The sequence below is a fragment of the Manis pentadactyla genome, chromosome 2 (genome assembly GCF_030020395.1).
Source record: "Manis pentadactyla isolate mManPen7 chromosome 2, mManPen7.hap1, whole genome shotgun sequence".
NCBI lineage: Eukaryota > Metazoa > Chordata > Mammalia > Pholidota > Manidae > Manis > Manis pentadactyla.
In genome coordinates this window covers 100,278,471-100,297,476 of record NC_080020.1, presented here as the reverse complement: position 1 = coordinate 100,297,476, position 19,006 = coordinate 100,278,471, and the positions used below count along the sequence as shown (strand labels likewise).

The window sequence follows — 19,006 nt, the reverse complement described above, 5'->3', positions numbered from 1 at the left end:
TAAATACAATCATAAAGAAATGTTCCCTGAATATTTCTAGGGGTAGTGTCTCTGATTTTCCAAGTTGAACCAATGTTACTATGTTTTTTCATGCAGATACTCATATTTTGTTTTTATAGGAATACCCATTCATTCTTGATGCTTTTCAAAGAGAAGCCATTCAGTGTGTTGATAATAATCAGTCTGTTTTAGTATCTGCACATACATCAGCAGGAAAAACTGTATGCGCTGAGTGAGTAGCTTTGTTTTTAAATGAAATTTTAGGTCTGTTAATACTTTGCTTTGTATATTTAAGTGCTCCTGTATTGGGTGCATAAATGTTTACAAATGTTATATGCTCTTGTTAAGTTGACCTTCTTACTGTTACATTGTTCCCCTCTTTGTCTCTCATAAAACAGTCTGTGTTTTAAACTCCATTTTGTCTGATGTAAGTATAGCTATCCCAGCTTTTCGTTTCTGTTTGCATGGAATATCTTTTTCCAGCCCTTCACTTTCAGTCTGTGTAATTCCTTATATCTGAAGTGAGTCTCTTATAGACAATATATAGCAGATCTTACTTTTTAAACCATTCAGCCACTCTGTGTCTCTGTCAATTGGAGAATTAGTCCATTTATATTTGAAGTAATTATTGATAGGTATGTACTTAATTGCCATTTTGTTAATTGTTTTCTGACTGTTCTGTTGTTCCTCTGTATTCCTTTCTTGCTTTCTTCCTTTGTGGTTTTAAATGAAATTTTAAGATGACTTTGTTTCATTTCTTACCTTACCCTTTAAAAGTTTAAATTTTTTTGTTTGATTTCTGCAAGTAAAGGCAGTTTTACTTTTTCCTTTCTATTTTGGGTACCTTTAATTTCCTTCTCTTGTCTTTTTGAATTGGCTAGGATGTCCAGTGCAGTGTTGAGTGGGAATGATGAGAGAAGGCATTCTTGCCTTGTTTCTAATATTAGAGGGGAGACTGAATCTTCTGTTACTAAGTATGCTGTATTACCTGTAGGTTTTTCAAAGATGCCTTTTATCAGTTGAGGAAGTTTTCCTTCTATCCCTATTTTGCAGAATTTATATGTGTATGTGTGTATAGATGTGCATATGCAATATTTACCTGTTGAATTTTGTCAGATGGTTTTTTTTGTATCTGTTGAAATGATGTTTTTTTCTTTTTGTTCTGCTATGATGAGTACGTTGATTTTCAAGTAATAAACTCTACTTGGTCATGATGTGCAACCCTATTAATATATTGTTGAATTAGATTGGATAAAATTATAAGAATTTTCTCATGTTACATTCAAGAGGGATGTTGGTCTCTAGTTTTATTCTAATGTCTTTTTAGATTTTGGAGTCAGAGTAATGTTTGGTTCTCTGTTTTTTTCCTAATTAGTCTGGTAGAGAGCTACCAATTGTATTGATCTTCTGAAAGAACAAGTTTTTTATTTCATTTATTTACTTTTTTTCCTGCTGTTTTTCTGTTTTCTACTTTTTTGATTTAGGCTCTGATCTCTGTTTTCCTTTTTCAAATGACACCTTTGGCTTCATTTTACTCTTCTAGTTTTTTTTTAAGGAGGAAAGGAGAGGTCATTGATTTGAGATCTTTTTCTAATATGGGTATTTAATGCTGTATATTTCCTTTTAATATTGCTGTCACTGTATCACCAATTTTGTTGTGTTTTATTTGTTGTGTTTGGGGAATGTTTTTGATATGTTTTCAGAATAATTTGATATGTTTTGACATGTTTGATCCCAATTTCTATATGGCATCATTTTCCTTCTGCATGAAGAAACTCCTTTAACATTAATGGTAGTACAAGTCCCCTGATGAAAAATTCATTTTGTATATGTTATATTTCTTGATCTGTTTTGATGGATTGAATTTTCTCTTGTTATAGGTCAGTATTTTCCTTCTTGTTTGCATACTACTCTGATGGAGTGTTTGGCTGTTTTTAGTTTCATCACTGACTTTAAGCAGTTTAATTATGATGTGACTTTCCATAGTTCTTTTCATGTTTCTTATGCTTGAATTTGTTGGGCTTCTCAGGTCCATGAGTGTATTAAAGTTTCCTCAAGTTTGAGAAAATTTCTGCTATTTTTTACTTCAAATATTATCTCTCCTTCTAGTCCTTTGGAGACTTCAGTTATTCTTATATTAAGGTAGACTTAATTAATTTGTAAGGTGAAGGCCAACTTCATTCTTTTTCATGTAGATGTCCAGTTGTCTCAGCACCATTTGTTGAAAGACTACTTTTTTCCCTCAGTATTGGTACCCTTTTCAGTTTGGGCTTGGGGCTAACTTTTAAAAATTTATAACATTTTATTTCTCTATTATGGAGATACTGTAGCTTTCCTTTTAGGCAGCTAAATTAGGTACTTCTGAACAATGAGCACCTGAAGAATAAAGACCATAGAGAAAAGAAACAGATAAAAATGGCACCAATCACCCAGTCCTACCCTTTACCGTGGCATGTCAATGGACATATTTTATGAGTTCTGGAATATTTTTTTCCTTTGGGATAGTTAGGATTTATCTGTTCACTCTGTATTAGTTACTTCTAGACTTTAGCTTAGGTATAATTTACCTCTCTTCTCTTTGCAGAAGAGTGAGGCTTGGAGCTTGAATCTTAGAGCGTCATCCTAATAGTATCAGCCAATTGCAAAATAGTCTTTATCTGTTTCCCAGTGTCAAATTCTTTAAGGTCCCATACCACCCCAGTTCTATCCAGTGTAGTACTAGGACTAAGTTCTTACTATTCCACTCCTTTTCAAAAGGTGCTGAAGTCAGAAGATAGTTTCCTCCCAACACACAGAAGAACATGTTTGAATATTTTTAGTTCAATCATTTTATCTCAGAAAGCACACAGTATGTTTGGTCCATTATTTATTTAAAGCCAACGTAAATAGTCATTTGAATTCTGGGCATTATGTAACTTTGCTTTCATTTTTTTCCTACAAGAGGAGAGAAATTTTCAGTAGAGGAAATTTTCACATACATACCGAAACTTGAGTTAGCAAACCATAAAGAGAAATTTGAGTTCACCAGGGTTATAGACACTTCTGAGAATCTGAAGAGGGCTACTGCAGAAAACAGTCTGGTAGTTATTTAAAAAATTAAACACATAATTACCATATGACTCAGCAGTTCCACTCCTAGGTATCCTCAAAGAATTGTGAACAGGTACTCAAATAAATACTTGTACACCTAATGTTCATAGTAGCACTATTTGCAGTAGTAAAAAGGCAGAAGTAATCCAAAAGTCCATAAGTGGATGAATGGGTAATGAAATGTGATACATCCATTCAGTGAACTATTACTGAACCATAAAAATAGTGAAGTGTACCTACAAATGCTACAAGGTGGATGAATCTCAAAAACATGCTTAGTGAAAGAAACCAGACACAAGAGTCCTATATTGTATGATTACATTTGTGTGAAATACCCCAAATAGGGTAAATCCAAAGAGACTTAAAGCAGATTGGTGGAAGCCAGGGGGATGATTAGAGGAGGAGAGCAAGGAGTAACTGCTTAATGTTTGCAGGGTTTTTGGGTGATAAAAATATTTTAGAACCAGGTGTAGGGGGTGGTTGCACAGCACAGTGAATCTACTAAATGTTACTGAATTGTAGTCTTTAAAATGGTTAATTTTATGTTACATGAATTTCATCACAACAAGAAAAAAATCTAAGGTACATATCTGTATTTACGTACCAGATTTTAAAATTTCAGGGAGTGGTTCATGGATCTCAAATAAGATTTCCCCTAGGAATTCAAGAATTTCAGGTAAACTCCAACTTTAGCTGGTAACTACAGCAAGTGTAACATTTTATTTGTAAAGCTGGTACTAGGATTAATATGTTGGTACTGAATTATTTATCTGTGTAATTGAGTACTTTTCATAGCACTTCTGTTTTTTATACCATGTGAAGCTTTTTTAAACAGCATTATTATTACACAGTTTACATACCATTAAATTCACCCATTGAGTTCAGTGGGTTTTGATAAATTTGTACAACCCTCCCAGTTTTAGATTTCCGTTCATAACAATTCTCTTATATATGTGTGCATTCAAACCTTCTCCTACCTCCAAACCTAGGCAAACACTAATTCTGTCTCTATAGATTTGCCTTTTGTAGGAATTTCATGTAAATGGAATCACATAAATATGGAGTCTTTTGTGTCCTTTTCCCATATAACGTAATGTTTTTGAGGTTCATTCATGTTTTGTATATATATTACTAGTTCATTTCTTTTTTTTTCCAGTTTTTAAAAACAGCTTTATTGAGATAGTCACATACTCTATAATTAACCCATTTAAATTGTACAATTCAATTTTTTTTGTATATTACACATTTTTAAGAATTTTGGTAAAATATAAAAGCCATTTTAACCTCTTTTTTTTTGGTATCATTAATGTACAATTACTTGAACAGCATAATGGTTACTAGACTCCCCCTATTATCAAGTCCCCCCCACATACCCCATTACAACTAGTTCATTTCTTCTTATTGAAAAGTAGTTCTACATTTTACAGATACATAACATTTTGTTATTCAGTTGTTAGGCATTTGAATTGTTACATGTTTTTGGCTATTATGAGTAATACCAATATGAACATACTGAGGTCACATGGTTTTAATTTGCATTTCTTTGATGACTGGTGATGTTATGTATCAGTTTGTGTGCTTATCAGCCATTTGCGTTACCAAGTGAAATATCTTTATCTGAGTCTTTTACTGATATTTTAAAGTGGGTTGTTGGTCTTTTTACATTTTAATAATTCTTTAAACTATCTTAATGGTATCTCTTGTAGAGCAAAAGACTTCATTTTGATGTTGAGCCTTTCAGTTTTTTCTTTTATAGGTTGATACACTTTCAATATCAGTACCTAAGAAATTTTTGTCTATCCCAAGTTCACAGATATTTTCCCTTATATTTTCTTCTTTAAGTTTATAGTATTAGCTCTTCTGTTTAGAGCTGTGATTTCCTTTGTGTTAATTTTTATGTATGACATGAGGTAAGGGTTAAATTAATCATTTCATATGTGGATATCTAATTGTTGCAGTTGAAAAAAACCATCCTTTTCCACAGAATTTCCTTTGAAATATATTGACTGTTGTTGAATTCCCAGTCAATTGACTATCATCCATTCTGTTGATCTCTGTTTATCTTTACACCAGTACCACATTAACTTGAGCTTTAAAGTAAGTATTGAAATTAGGAAATGAGAGTCCATAACTTCATTCTTCTTAAAATTGTTTGGGCTTTTCTAGCACCTTTGCATTCCCCAATAACATTTTAAGATTAGCTTGTTAATTTCTACCAAAAAAGACTACTTGAATTTTTATAGGGATTGTGTCGAATTTACAGATTAATTTGGAGAGAATTGTCATCTTAACTTTTCCTTAAAATTGTATTCACTTTTCCTACTCTTGAACGTGGTGTATTCCTTCATTATTTAGATCTTCTTTAATTTCTCAGCAATGTTTTGTTGTTTTCAGTGTACAGGTCTTACACAAATTTTCTTAAATTTGTAAGTATTTTATTGTTTCATGCATCTGTTAGTGGCATTCTTCCTTAAGATGATATTTGAATTGCTGATAACTTGTATGTTGAAGTACAGCAATTTTTATACACCGATACTTTATCCTGTGACTTTGTTAGTGAACTTGCTTATTAATAAAGTCTAGTATGTTTTTGCACACTCTATAAGATTTTCCACATAGATGATTGTATTGTCTGTGAAAAAAGTCAGTTTTGCTTCATTCTGATATTTGAGCCTTCAGTTTCTTTTCTTATTGCATTGGTAATACCCAGTACAATGTTGAATAGTAGTGGTGAGAGTGGAATCCTGCCCTGTTCCTCGTCTTAGGGGGAAAGCATTCAGTGTTTCACCATTAAATATGATATTAGCTGTTGTTTTTTCTAGGTGCCCTTTTTCAGGTTGAGGAAATTGCCTTCCATTCTTTGGTGGGAATAAATGAGCATAAAAAAAACAACCTATTTGAATGGCCATTATCAGAAAGACAGGGATAACAGGTGCCATCAAGGATGTGGACAAAAGGGAACCCATGGGCACTGTTGGTGGAAATGTAAAGTGGTTCAGCCACCTTGGAAAACTGTATGGAGTTTCCTCAAAAAATTAAAAATAGAACTACCAAATGATTCAGCAGTCCCATATCTGGGTATATATCGAAATAAAATGAAATTAGTATCTCACAGAGATATTTGTACTCCCATTATTCATAATACCCAAGAAATGGAAACAACCTTAATGTCCATCAGCAGATGAATGGATAAAGAAAATGTGTAGGTATGTACAATAGAATATTTGGCATTTAAAAAAAAGCGAATCCTGCCATTATGTGACAGCGTGGATAGATCTTGAGAGCATATGTTAAATAAAGTAAATCAGACAGATGTACAAATACTATATGATCTCACTTAACATGTGGAATCTAAAAAAGCCAAACTTACTGAAACAAAGTTGAATAGCAGTTTCTGGGGACTGGGAGATGAAGGAAATAGGGAGATGTTTGTCGTAGGGTATAAGCTTCTAGTTATAAAATAAGTAAAGCATGGTCACTATAGTTAACAGTCTATATTATATACTCAAAAGTTGCTAAGAGTAGATCTTAAATGTTGTTACCACACAGGCACACACACACAAATGGTAATTGTGTGAGGTAACGGAGATATTAACCTGTTGTAATCATTTGCAATATATAGTATATCAAATCATGTTGTATATCTTAAATTTATACAGTGTTATGTCAGTTATATCTCACGTTGGAAAAAGATAATGTTGAGGATTTTTTTCTTTAATGTCTTGTATTTTGTCAAATGCTTTTCAATCAACTGAGGCAGTGATGTGGTATTTGCTTTTTATTTTGCTAATGTGGTATATTTCATTAATTTTCTGATGTTAAGCCACCCTTATATTCCTGGAATAAACCTAGTTATTTATGGAAGGTGATCATGTATATGTTGCTAGTTTCAGTTTACTCATATTTTGTTTTGTACCTTTTTTTTTTTTCATTTTATCTTCATAAGGGATATTGGTACATAGTTTTTTTTTTTCATACACTGTCTTTGGCTTTGATATATTAATCCAGATTAATAAGTTGGGAAGTGTTCCCTCCAGGTCTGTCTCCTTAAACAGTTGCTGTAGGTTTGGTATTTGTCCCTCTTTAAATGTTTGATAAAATTTACTAATAAAGCCATCTAAACTACCTAGGCTTTATGGAAAGATTTTTGTTTCCTAATTCAGTTTCCTTTCTTCTCTAGTCAGTTTTGATAATCTGTGTCTATCTAGAAATTTCTTGACATAGAATTAGATTATTGATTTTAGATCATTCTTCCTGTTTAATGTTAGCATTTCAAACTATAAGTTTCACTCTTAGTACTGCTTTAGATGTATCACCTAAATTTTGATGATTATATTTTATTTGCAGTTCATTTTTTTTAAGTTCATTGATTTCCTCTTAGTCTGTTTACTTTTCAAACATTTGGTGGTTTTTCATACATTTTTCTGTTTTTCAGTTCTGATTTAATTTATTTGTGATTGGAGATGACTTCATGATAGCAGTAATTTAACTTCATGGTTTATATGGCTGGATTACATTTGCCTTTTATTTTTTATTATACATCTCATATATTTACAGTCTTCTGTTATGTTTAACAAATAGTTTTTATTTATTTATTTATTTATTGGCTTAAATTTTTTTTTTTGGTATCATTAATATACACTTATATGAGCGACATTGTGGTTACTAGATTCCCCACATATAAGTCCCTACCATATACCCCATTACAGTCCATCAGCGTAGTAAGGTGCTGTAAAATCACTACTTGTCTTCTCTGTGCTACACTGCCTTCCCTGTACCCCACCCTTGCCTATATTATGTGTGCTAATCGTAGTGCCCCTTATTCCCCTTATCCCTTCCTTCCCACCCATCCTCCCCAGCCCCTTTCCCTTTGGTAACTGTTAGTCCATTCTTGGGTTCTGTGAGTCTGCTGCTGTTTTGTTCCTTCAGTTTTTTCTTTGTTCTTATACTCCACAGATGAGTGAAATCATTTGGTACTTGTCTTTCTCTGCCTAGCTTATTTCACTGAGCATAATACCCTCTAGCTCCATCCATGTTGTTGCAAATGGTGGGATTTATTTTCTTATGGCTGAATAATATTCCATTGTGTATATGTACCACATCTTCTTTATCCATTCATCTGCTGATGGACAGAAATAGTTTTTAGTGTAGTATTTTAATTTCTCTTGTTGTTTTAGCTTTGAGTAATGTTTTAATGGTTAACATAGGGTCTTTTGTTTTTGAGAGGATAGTGTCTCTGAATATAGAATTCTTGGTTGACAGTTTTTTTCTTTCAACATTGCATAGTCATTCTACTAACATTTCATTTTGTCTATTCCATTGTTTGTGATCAGAAGTCAGCTTTAATTATGTTGTTTTTTCATAGGTATTGTTTTTCTCTTGCTGCTTTGAAGACTTTGCCTTTGTCATTCAGCAATTTGATTGTTTCCAGGTGTGATTCTTTTTCAGTTTTTCCTGATTGGGTTCATTGTGATTGTTGGATCTGTGGATTGATGTCTTTTTAAACATTTTGGAAGTTACTGTCCCTCTCCCCCCACCAAATACTTTTCTCATTTTGGAACTTCCATTGGGACACTTGAGTTGTCCCACAGATCTCTGTTTATTTTCCTTCTATTTCTTTAGATTTGATAATTTCTATTGATCTGTCTTCATATTTACTGATAGGTTCTGCTATCTCAGATCTGCTCTTGAGCCTATTTAGTGTATTTTTCATTTAAATTCGTGTAAAGTTTTCATTTGGTTATGTTGTTTCAGTTTGTCTATTGAGATTGCCTATATGTTGAATCATGGTCCCATTTCCTTTAATTCTTAGAAAATAGTTTCCTTACATTTTTTGGACATGTTTCTAATATATGTTTTGAAGTCTTTGAGAAGTCCATCATCTGGGCCCACTCAGAATCAGTTTCTTATTTATGACTGCTTTTCTGGCCCTAAGTATGGATAATACTTTCTTATTTCTTTTTATATCTTCAAGTTTTTTGTTGAGAAGTGTGGACATTTTAGTAATATAATATAGCATCTCTGTATTCTTTAATATTTTATTTATGTTTCTTACAGTTCATAGTTGATCATGTTTGGATAACTTTAATTTGTTTATTTTACACTTCAGAAAATATGGTTGGAATAAATATTATTTGTATTAACCCAAGTAGGTTATATACCAGTTGTGGGCAGGAACTGTATCTTAAACAAGGAGGATGTACCACAGTGCTAAGCTTAGTACTGATTTCATGGTCTATTTAAATACTTGACTGAGTTTTCTTTAAAAAAACAAGCAAACAATTATATTGTGTTCTGTTAATAGCTTTGGAAGAACTTTTCCATAATTAGAACCCACCATAATTTCCAAACAAGGACTGATTTGATAACTATTACATTTTGGGAAAAAATACATATGATTAACTCATTTGTGAAACTCCAAAGATAATGCTTCATTTCAGTGTTACCTAATTGTTTATGCTCTAAGTATGTATAAACCGACAGGCAGAGGCTCTAAACTTTTGGAGGCTCATTTATAGAAACAAAGTTGTTTTACTTAGAAGAAATACAGTAAACTGTACCATTATTAATCCATTGGTATAAGTAATTAAGTTAAATTAACTCCAACAGACCATAGTTAAAATATTCTTGTCCATTTAGACCACTACACTTCAGATTTATCATAGTAATTATTATTATAATCACTTATCAGTAGTAAATAGAATAATAATGCTCTGCAAAGTCCATTTTAAATAGAGAAAATTCAGACAAATTTTATATAATAGAATTTTAAAGATCATAGAAGAAATATTTTTATAAATACTTTATTCTTATTTGCTTTCATTTTTTAGGTATGCCATTGCACTGGCCTTAAGGGAAAAACAGCGTGTAATATTTACTAGCCCAATTAAGGCTCTGAGTAACCAGAAATACCGAGAAATGTATGAAGAATTTCAAGATGTTGGTCTGATGACTGGAGATGTTACTATTAATCCTACAGCATCTTGTCTTGTTATGACCACAGAGGTAATTTATATGATGCCTCATCCAGTTTTTCCTTCTTAATTAATATATCTATTCACTTTTAATGCTTTATCACTTGCTCTAGGTAGATAAAATGTAGTACTTTTTGAGTACATCTAATTGAAAGGGTTAAGTTCATCTAAAAGAAGTAGTAATTATATTGTAAATTACTAATACTGTTGTTAGTTATCATATAATATAGATAATGATTATTTCCTCAAGGATTTTTAAAGGTTTATTGTCAGTGACATGACAAAACCTTGGTGGTTTTGTATTTAATTTCAAGGATTTGAGTACATAGTTTCATATAAGCAGTGGCTCTTCCATAAGATTTTTTTTTTTTTCTTTTCTGCATCTGAGTGTTGATATAAATAGGTAAATAACTTCTTTTAAAGTGCTCAGTTGTATTTAACTTCTTTCCATAATCCCAGTTGATTTCTGCATATACTTGAAACACCTTATGTTTTGGACATGATTAGCTGTTTTTACTGTACCAAGTACTTTTTACATACCTGTATTTTACGCTTGTACTTTACAAGGATGTAGTACAATAGAAAGTGTGAATTAGTTTATGGTCTGCAGAGTCAGCCAGAAGCATTGCTCACTTTTCATTTTGGTGCCCAAAATAAGTTTATTTTCCATTCTTAGAAATTTCTTTCATCTGTGGGAGATTTTAACTCAAAAATCAGGATAATGTTTGCCAGAAAGTCCATATTGTGAGATGAGGCCGAAAAAAAAAATGGGTACACAGTATAAGGTCCAATGTTGGATAGAAGACAATTTTAAGTTGCTCTCATATCCTGGGAATTATGGATCTGTGCATATAAGGAAGTGACTTCATATTTGAGATAGAGGTGATGATAATTCCCTCCATGGATTATATGATTACTGACTTGAGAAGTCATTTATTTTGGTCTTATCAAAAAAAGAATATTTGATGTATGAAATATATCTAAAATATGTAACAACCTAAAATTATTTTAATGTTTCTGTTAAAAAATAATTCCTTTTGAAAGGGATAAAAAGGCATAGACTTCCAGTTACAAAATAAATAAGTGATGGGGATGAAAAGTACATTGTAGTGAATAAAGTTAATAATATTGTCCTAACTTTGGTGACTACACTTACCATGGTGAGCATTTTATAATATATATAATCGTTGAACCACTATCACCATCATACATCTAAAATTAATATATTATGTCAATTCTTCTTCAGAAAAAAGTAAGTAAAAATTTTTGTTTAGACTAAAAAAAGGAATTCCAAAATGCTTTATTAAAAAGAAGAGCTTTTGTTATGTCAAAAGATTGAAATACCTTCTATTTTTTCTTTAGATTTTGAGAAGTATGCTGTACAGAGGTTCTGAAGTTATGCGAGAAGTTGCTTGGGTCATATTTGATGAAATTCATTACATGAGAGATTCAGGTATATTCTGCCATGTTGAGATTGTATGCCATGTATTTTCCTTAAGAATGGCAGTGGGAAGTTTGAATAAGTAGTTGTTAAATTTTTCTTTTTAATTTTCATAAGGCTAGAGTTCTAGTAAACTAAATTGTGGATAAGATGATACGATATCTCCAGGAGGATCTCATTCAACTGCAGCTTCTTAAATAGTAATGTTTTATGGGTAAAAAGATGTAAATTCAAATAAATGGAATTAAAACTAGTTTGCTTTTAATAGAGAGTTCTCTAATATAATTGTTAAAGAATTTCTAAAATATCCAGTCTACCAAGTTAATTTTCTTGATTTTTCTTGTTTTAATTTTTTTAAGAACTAAGAAGTACACATTTATGGTAAATAACAAAATGGAGATTATGCAATAAAAATGAACAAAAGTAATATCTATTTGAACTATTACACTACTATAATGGGAAAGTAAGAGTGCTTGGAATTTTGGGTGGTACTGGGAGGCTAATGTTAAACACATTTAAAAGTTGTATGTTTAATATGTGCACACTTAAAATAAATATATTTAAGCTAAAAGCACAGAGTTAATCTATATTTATAGAGAAAAGTAATACAGTGTAATAATTCATTTACCCTAAATATTTCAGCCATCCAAAATTCATAAAATTAAGTTCTGAACAGTGTTGTTTTGGTCTTAAAATGACAAATCCTGTACTGTTTATTTGAGGGGAAAACACACTGATTTTCTTTTTTTTTTTTTCCATTTTAATAAAAACTGACTTAGAGTTTTGCTGTTCATCAAATCTATTTCATCTCTAAAGACCACGAGGGTAATTTGGAAGAAAAATTTCTTATGGTATAGTAATAGTATTTCCTCAAAATTTGTTGACTGTATTTTCTATAAGCCATTAATTTTCACTTCTTAAAATGAAATGGAAATACTATTTCCATTATCATAGAACTCTTAAATTGTTTCAAAAGTATTCAGTCTGGAGAGTTGCTCTTTTTAGACTGTTACTTAAGAGTGTGTTGTATTTATAGTGGGTCAGTTTACTATCTATCTACTGGGTAAATTCATGGTGAGAACTAAAGTCATGTTCAGTAAGGGTCTGTATAGCTAAGAATATTCTTGTGAAGTGGTCTGCGTTTCTAATTATTGAGAAAATAATTTTTGTTTATTATTTTCAAATAGATTACTTGTCAATAAAGCAATACTGAATTCCACGGAATATTTATTTGTTTCTTTCAGAGCGTGGTGTGGTATGGGAAGAAACTATTATTTTGCTTCCTGATAATGTCCACTATGTCTTTCTTTCGGCTACGATTCCAAATGCCCGACAGTTTGCTGAATGGATTTGCCATTTACATAAACAGGTATTTCCTTTTTCTTTTTTGGTGTCTTCAATATTTTAAATGTTACAGCTTGGCTTCACTATGTCCTATACTTTGTTTTCACTGCTTCCTAGAATAAGTAATTCACTTTAATGTGAAACTACTAAAATCAAGCAAGCCTATAAAAATGAACTTAACTAACTTTTCTACAGGTGTGGGTTTCTGAGTCCCATCTGAAACGCAATATATCAAAATCTTTGGAAGCAGAGCCTTGGAAGCTCTAACTTTTAAAAGCCCCCAGGCTGATCCTGATGATATGCTAGGTTTGGAAACTACTACATTTACTCAAACAGAGAGCCATGAATATACAGTAGAGAATTTCCTCTAAAACCTCAATTTTAGGAAAATGTTAGGCATCTCCTGAGCATGTGATTTGATTTTTCTCATGTGAACACAAACTTTTTTACAGTGTCCCTTTTGCTTTTCTAGTCCAGCTTTAGCAGGAGTATAGGGCCTTAAAACAAGCATTTGTTCATGTGTACTATATTTATTCTTGGTATTTTCCGGCCATTAATTTTCCTTTATACCAATCTTCACAGACTTCTATTTGTTTATAAGCTCTCTAATGGCTTTTTTTTTTTTTTTTAACACCATGTTGTAGGATAGAAACCCAGTGTTATCTTCTGGAGGAGATAGGTCAACCTGCTGCTTTAAGAAAGCTTTGAAAACCCCTCTGGGGCACATAAGTCCCATTTTACCACGGTGTATTCTGTGTCACCATACAACTGCTGAGTAGAAACGGGCATCTCTTTCATTATGGCATTGCAGGTACAGGGTATGCATCCAAGGTTATTATTGAACCTCAAGTCATGTACTTGGCCCTGATTAGGAAATTGGTAAAATTGAACAGTTAGTCTAATTTGATAGACCTAATTTTTCTGGGTTTTTTTTCTTCCCTGGTTTTTAAGGTGTTTTTTTAAAAAGCTTTTTTGTTTTTGAAATGTTGAATTCATAAGTTTATCTCCCCAACACCTTTTAGGTAGGTCAAATACACAGTATTATTTTGAAGAAATAAAATATGTTTAATTGTTATTTTTTCTTTTTTATAGCCCTGTCATGTAATTTACACAGATTATCGACCTACGCCATTGCAACACTACATTTTTCCAGCAGGGGGAGATGGCCTGCACCTTGTGGTTGATGAAAATGTAAGGGATAACTTGTCATTCTTTTCTGTCATGTTTTGTTGTTTATACCTGCTTTTCCTTAAGCTAGAGAAGAATGGTATACTCTTTTTTCCCTTAGATAGCTTTATGGTCCAGAGTTGTTGGTTTTTTGTGTGTGTTGTGTATTTTTATTTCAAGAATTATACTTAAGACTTGTGTTTCTCTTATACTTGCGTTAGATTTCCCTTCTTTCCCAGTATTTTTAAATACCTGGAGAATAGGGCTCTGGGCATGTTTCAGATATCTTATATTTCTCTTTTCCCAGTTTTCATAAATCTTTATCACCTTTTATTACCTCTTACCACATAGAATTTTGGAACTATTTTAGTGACCTTTGTTCTAATTATTAATTACTATATTGTTTTTGTTACTTGAGAAAGCTTTGTGATTGAGGTGTGAAAAATGTTTGGGTTATGGTTAAATATTAGTGAGCTACATAGAAAATTGTCATTGATTCCAGGGTGACTTCAGAGAAGATAATTTTAATACTGCAATGCAAGTACTACGAGATGCTGGTGATTTGGCCAAAGGAGATCAGAAAGGGCGGAAAGGAGGAACAAAAGGTAATTTGAAAGTTCGTTTTGAAAAAATGTTACATGTAAACTGTATTATCAAATAGCATTTTCTGTATTTCTATTTAACTCTTTTCCCTCAGGAAGCTATAGAGAAATGTAAAATAGTGTATGATAAAAATGGACAAATAAAAGGTTCTCTTTTTCCTATATGACATTTATTGAGGTACAGTTTACATACTATACAATTTGCTCATTAAAGTGCACAATTCAGTGGTTGTTGGTACATTAACAGAATTATGCAACCATTACCAGTATATATATATTGGTATATATATACACACACATATATATATATATATGTATATATATAGGTATCGTTTATGTACAATTACTTGAATAACATTATGGTTACTAGACTCCTCCTATTACCAAGTCCTCACCACATACCCCATTACAGTCACTGTCCATCAGTATAGTAAGATACTACAGATCATTACTTGTCTTCTCTGTGTATATTGCCTTTCCCATGTACTGCTCCCCCCCTACATGATGTGTGCTAATCGTAATGCCCCTTTTTCCCCCATATCCCTCCCTTCTCAGCCATCCTCCCCAGTCCCTTTCCCTTTTGTAACTATTAGTCCATTCTTGGGTTTTGTGAGTCTGCTGCTGTTTTGTTCCTTCAGTTTTTTCTTTGTTCTTATACTCCACAGATGAGTGAAATCATTTGGTACTTGTCTTTCTCTGCCTAGCTTATTTCACTGAGCATAATACCCTCTAGCTCCATCCATGTTGTTGCAAATGGTAGGATGTGTTTTCTTCTTATGACTGAATATTCCATTGTGTATATGTACCACATCTTCTTTATCCATTCATCTACTGATGGACACTTAGGTTGCTTCCATTTCTTAGCTATTGTAAATAGTGCTGCAATAAACATAGGGGTGCATATGTCTTTTTCAAACTGGGCTCCTGCATTCTTAGGGTAAATTCCTAGGAGTGGAATTCCTGGGTCAAATGGTATTTCTATTTTGAGTTTTTTGAGAAACCTCCATACTGCTTTCCACAATGGTTGAACTAATTTACATTCCCACCAGCAGTGTAGGAGGGTTCCCCTTTCTCCACATCCTTGCCAACATTTGGTGTTGTTTGTCTTTTGGATGTTGGCCATCCTAACTGGTGTGAGATGATATATCATTGTGGTTTTAATTTGCATTTCTCTGATGATTAACGATGTGGAGCATCTTTTCATGTGCCTTTTGGCCATCTGAGTTTCTTCTTTGGAGGAGTGTCTGTTCAGCTCCCCTGCCCATTTTTTAATTGGATTATTTGCTTTTTGTTTGTTGAGGTTCATGTGCTCTTTATATAATTTGGATGTCAACCCCGTATCAGATCTGTCATTTATGAATATATTCTCCCATACTGTAGGATGTCTTTTTATTCTACTGATGGTGTCCTTTGCTGTACAGAAGCTTTTTAGTTTGCTATAGTCCCACTTGTTCATTTTTGCTTTTGTTTCCCTTGCCTAGGGAGATATGTTCATGAAGAATTTGCTCATGTTTATGTCCAAGAGATTTTTGCCTATGTTTGTTTCTAAGAGTTTTATGGTTTCATGACTTACATTTAGGCCTTTGATCCATTTTGAGTTTACTTTTGTGTATGGGGTTAGACAATAATCCAGTTTCATTCTCTTACATGTAGCTGTCCAATTTTGCCAACACCAGCTGTTGAAGAGGCTGACTTTTCCCCATTGTATATCCATGGCTTGTTTATCGTATATTAATTGACCATATATGCTTGGGTTTATTTCTGGGCTCTCTATTCTGTTCCACTGGTCTATGGGTTTGTTCTTATGCCAGTACCACACTGTCTTGATTACTGTGGCTTTGTAGTAGAGCTTGAAGTCAGGGAGCGTAATTCCCCCTGCTTTATTCTTCTCAGGATTGCTTGGGCTATTTGGGGTCTTTTGTGGTTCCATGTGAATTTTAGAACTGTTTGCTCTAGTTCATTGAAGAATGCTGTTAGTATTTTGATAGGGATTGCATTGAATCTGTAGATTGCTTTAGTCAGGATGGCCATTTTGACAATATTAATTCTTCCTACCCAAGAGCATGGGATGAATTGCCATTCACAATCGATATTTTTATTCAGATATTATAAACCTATCATAAGAGTAACCATATTCACAGATTTGTACAACTTTTTAAATTACAGAACATTCTCATCAACCAAAAAGAAACCCCATACCTATTAGCAGTCATTCCTCATTTTCCCCCCACTCCTCAGCTGTATACATTCACTAATCTGCCCTGTCTCTATTTTCCTTTCCTGAACATTTTGTATAAAGGTAATCATAATATGTGTGTCTTTTGGAAATGATTTCTATCACTTAGCATGTTTTGAAGGATCATCCATGTTATAAAGTGTTAGTGCTTCACTCTTTTTTATGGTCAAAATGACATTCCATTGAATGAATGTATGTTTTATTTATCCATTCATCAGTTGATGGGCATTTGGGTTGTTTCCACTTCTTGGTTTTTATGGATAATGCTACTGAAAATATTTGTGTTCTTCAAGTTTTGTGTAAACCTGTATTTTCTTTTCTCATGGATATACATAGAAGTGGAATTGCTGAGTCATGTGGTAATTCTATGTATAACCTTTTCAGTAACTGCCAAATAATTTTCCAAAGTGTCTGCACCATTTTACATTCTCCCGAGAAGGGTACAAGGTTTCCACATCCTTGAGAATACTTACATATTCCATCTGTTTGATTATAGTCATCCAGTGGTACAAAGTGATATCTCAATTGGGTGTTGGTTTATACTTCTCTTGTGGCTAATGATGTGTTGAGTATCTTTTTTATGTGCTTTTTAGCCATTTGTATATCTTTGAAGAATTGCCTATTCAAATCCTTCACCCATTTAAAAATTAGATTTCCTTTTTGTTGTTGAGATATGAGAAATGTTAATGTATTCTAGTTACTTGACCCTTATAAGATAATGTGATACACAAATATTTTCTCTCATTCTATGGGTTAGGGTTCTTTTCACTTTACTCTTGGTGTCTTTTTAAGTACAACAGTTTCTAATTTTGATGCTATCCAGTTTTTCTGTTTTTTTTTCTTTTGTTTCTTATTCTTTTGGTATCTTACCTATGTATTTTTAAAGAGTTTCATAGTTTTAGGTTTTACATTTAAGTCTGTGATCCATTTTGGTTTGATTTTGGAGTATGGTTTATATACTCTTTTTGCAGGACCGTCAAATGTGTTCAAGATTGTGAAGATGATTATGGAAAGAAATTTTCAACCTGTAATTATTTTCAGTTTTAGTAAGAAAGATTGTGAAGCCTATGCACTTCAGATGACCAAATTAGATTTCAATACAGGTACTATATCTACAGTTTCAATGTTATGTAAAAATGAGTGTACATGAATATATTTCTTTAAGACATTACCTGTTGAGTATTACTAGGGTATGCAATTCACCTTACAGTTACAGTAGTAATCATCACATTTGTAAAAGCTCTAAGAAGCCACTGACTTGGGATTTTCTTCCTTCCCTGTCTTCTGCTTTTATTGGAACATTTAAGTATATTGTTCTGTGTAAAATCCAAAGAACCCTACTGAGAAATATTAGAAGCTCATTAGTTATTGTGGCTTTCTATCAGACTACTTCAGGAGGTGTCTTGGTCAGACCACCTTCTGTGTAGAAATTACTGGACTTTATTCTTCTAGAAATCCAAACTGGGAAAACTTGCCCATTACCTAACTGTGGTATAATTTTTTAATAAAGGTAATTTCTATCAAATTAATAAATTATTCCCATATATTAACTGTAAATGTAACTTGCCTGAAGTCACACAACTTTAAAAGTCATACTTGCCAAAAATTGTAGCATGGTGAGTACCAGTTTATCTGTTCAGTCCACTCTTTTACATATATAATCCTGTATAGTGACTAGTAAATAATCAGTCCTACAAAATCAAATTTCAGTTGAATAATTTTTTTAATCAAAGCACAGAACTAAATCCATGCATTTTAAAGCTTATTTTTACTTATCCCATGGGTAAAATAACAAATGACAGGTAACCCACATAACTTCCCAAAGACAGGAATGTTTTATATTTTGTTTGAGTGAATTGCTCAGCTTAAAAATGTTTTCTTACACTTACCAGTGGTGTATTTGCTTAATGTTGCTGGTTTATATATTAATTAATTCAGCAAATATTTATTGACTGCCTGTTACTGGATAGAAACTGCAAGAAGACAGTGTAATAGTTAAGAGCACAGACTTTGGGATTACTGTTGTAACAGTTAATATCAGTGCTTATTTATTATTTGCTTTAAGCCTCACTTTCCTCAATAGTAGATAATAATAATCCCTGTGACCTATAACTCTTAGACTTACATATTGTACATAATGTACTTAGTGTAG

At 32.5% G+C, this 19,006-nt stretch overlaps 1 protein-coding gene across 2 annotated transcripts in view; it reads left to right on the top strand.

Moving 5' to 3' along the window:
* The window catches only part of MTREX (Mtr4 exosome RNA helicase), a 130,620-nt gene that overhangs the window by 28,223 nt on the left and 83,391 nt on the right, over positions 1-19,006 (top strand). Inside the window, exons 5-11 of one of the 2 annotated variants that reach the window (XM_036900344.2) lie at positions 120-232; positions 9,921-10,095; positions 11,427-11,517; positions 12,750-12,874; positions 13,942-14,040; positions 14,519-14,621; positions 17,826-17,957. In XM_036900344.2, coding sequence (XP_036756239.1) covers positions 120-232; positions 9,921-10,095; positions 11,427-11,517; positions 12,750-12,874; positions 13,942-14,040; positions 14,519-14,621; positions 17,826-17,957 — 838 coding nt within the window. The remainder of the gene's footprint in view (positions 1-119; positions 233-9,920; positions 10,096-11,426; positions 11,518-12,749; positions 12,875-13,941; positions 14,041-14,518; positions 14,622-17,825; positions 17,958-19,006) is intronic. The other variant, XM_036900345.2, reaches the window with a different exon arrangement.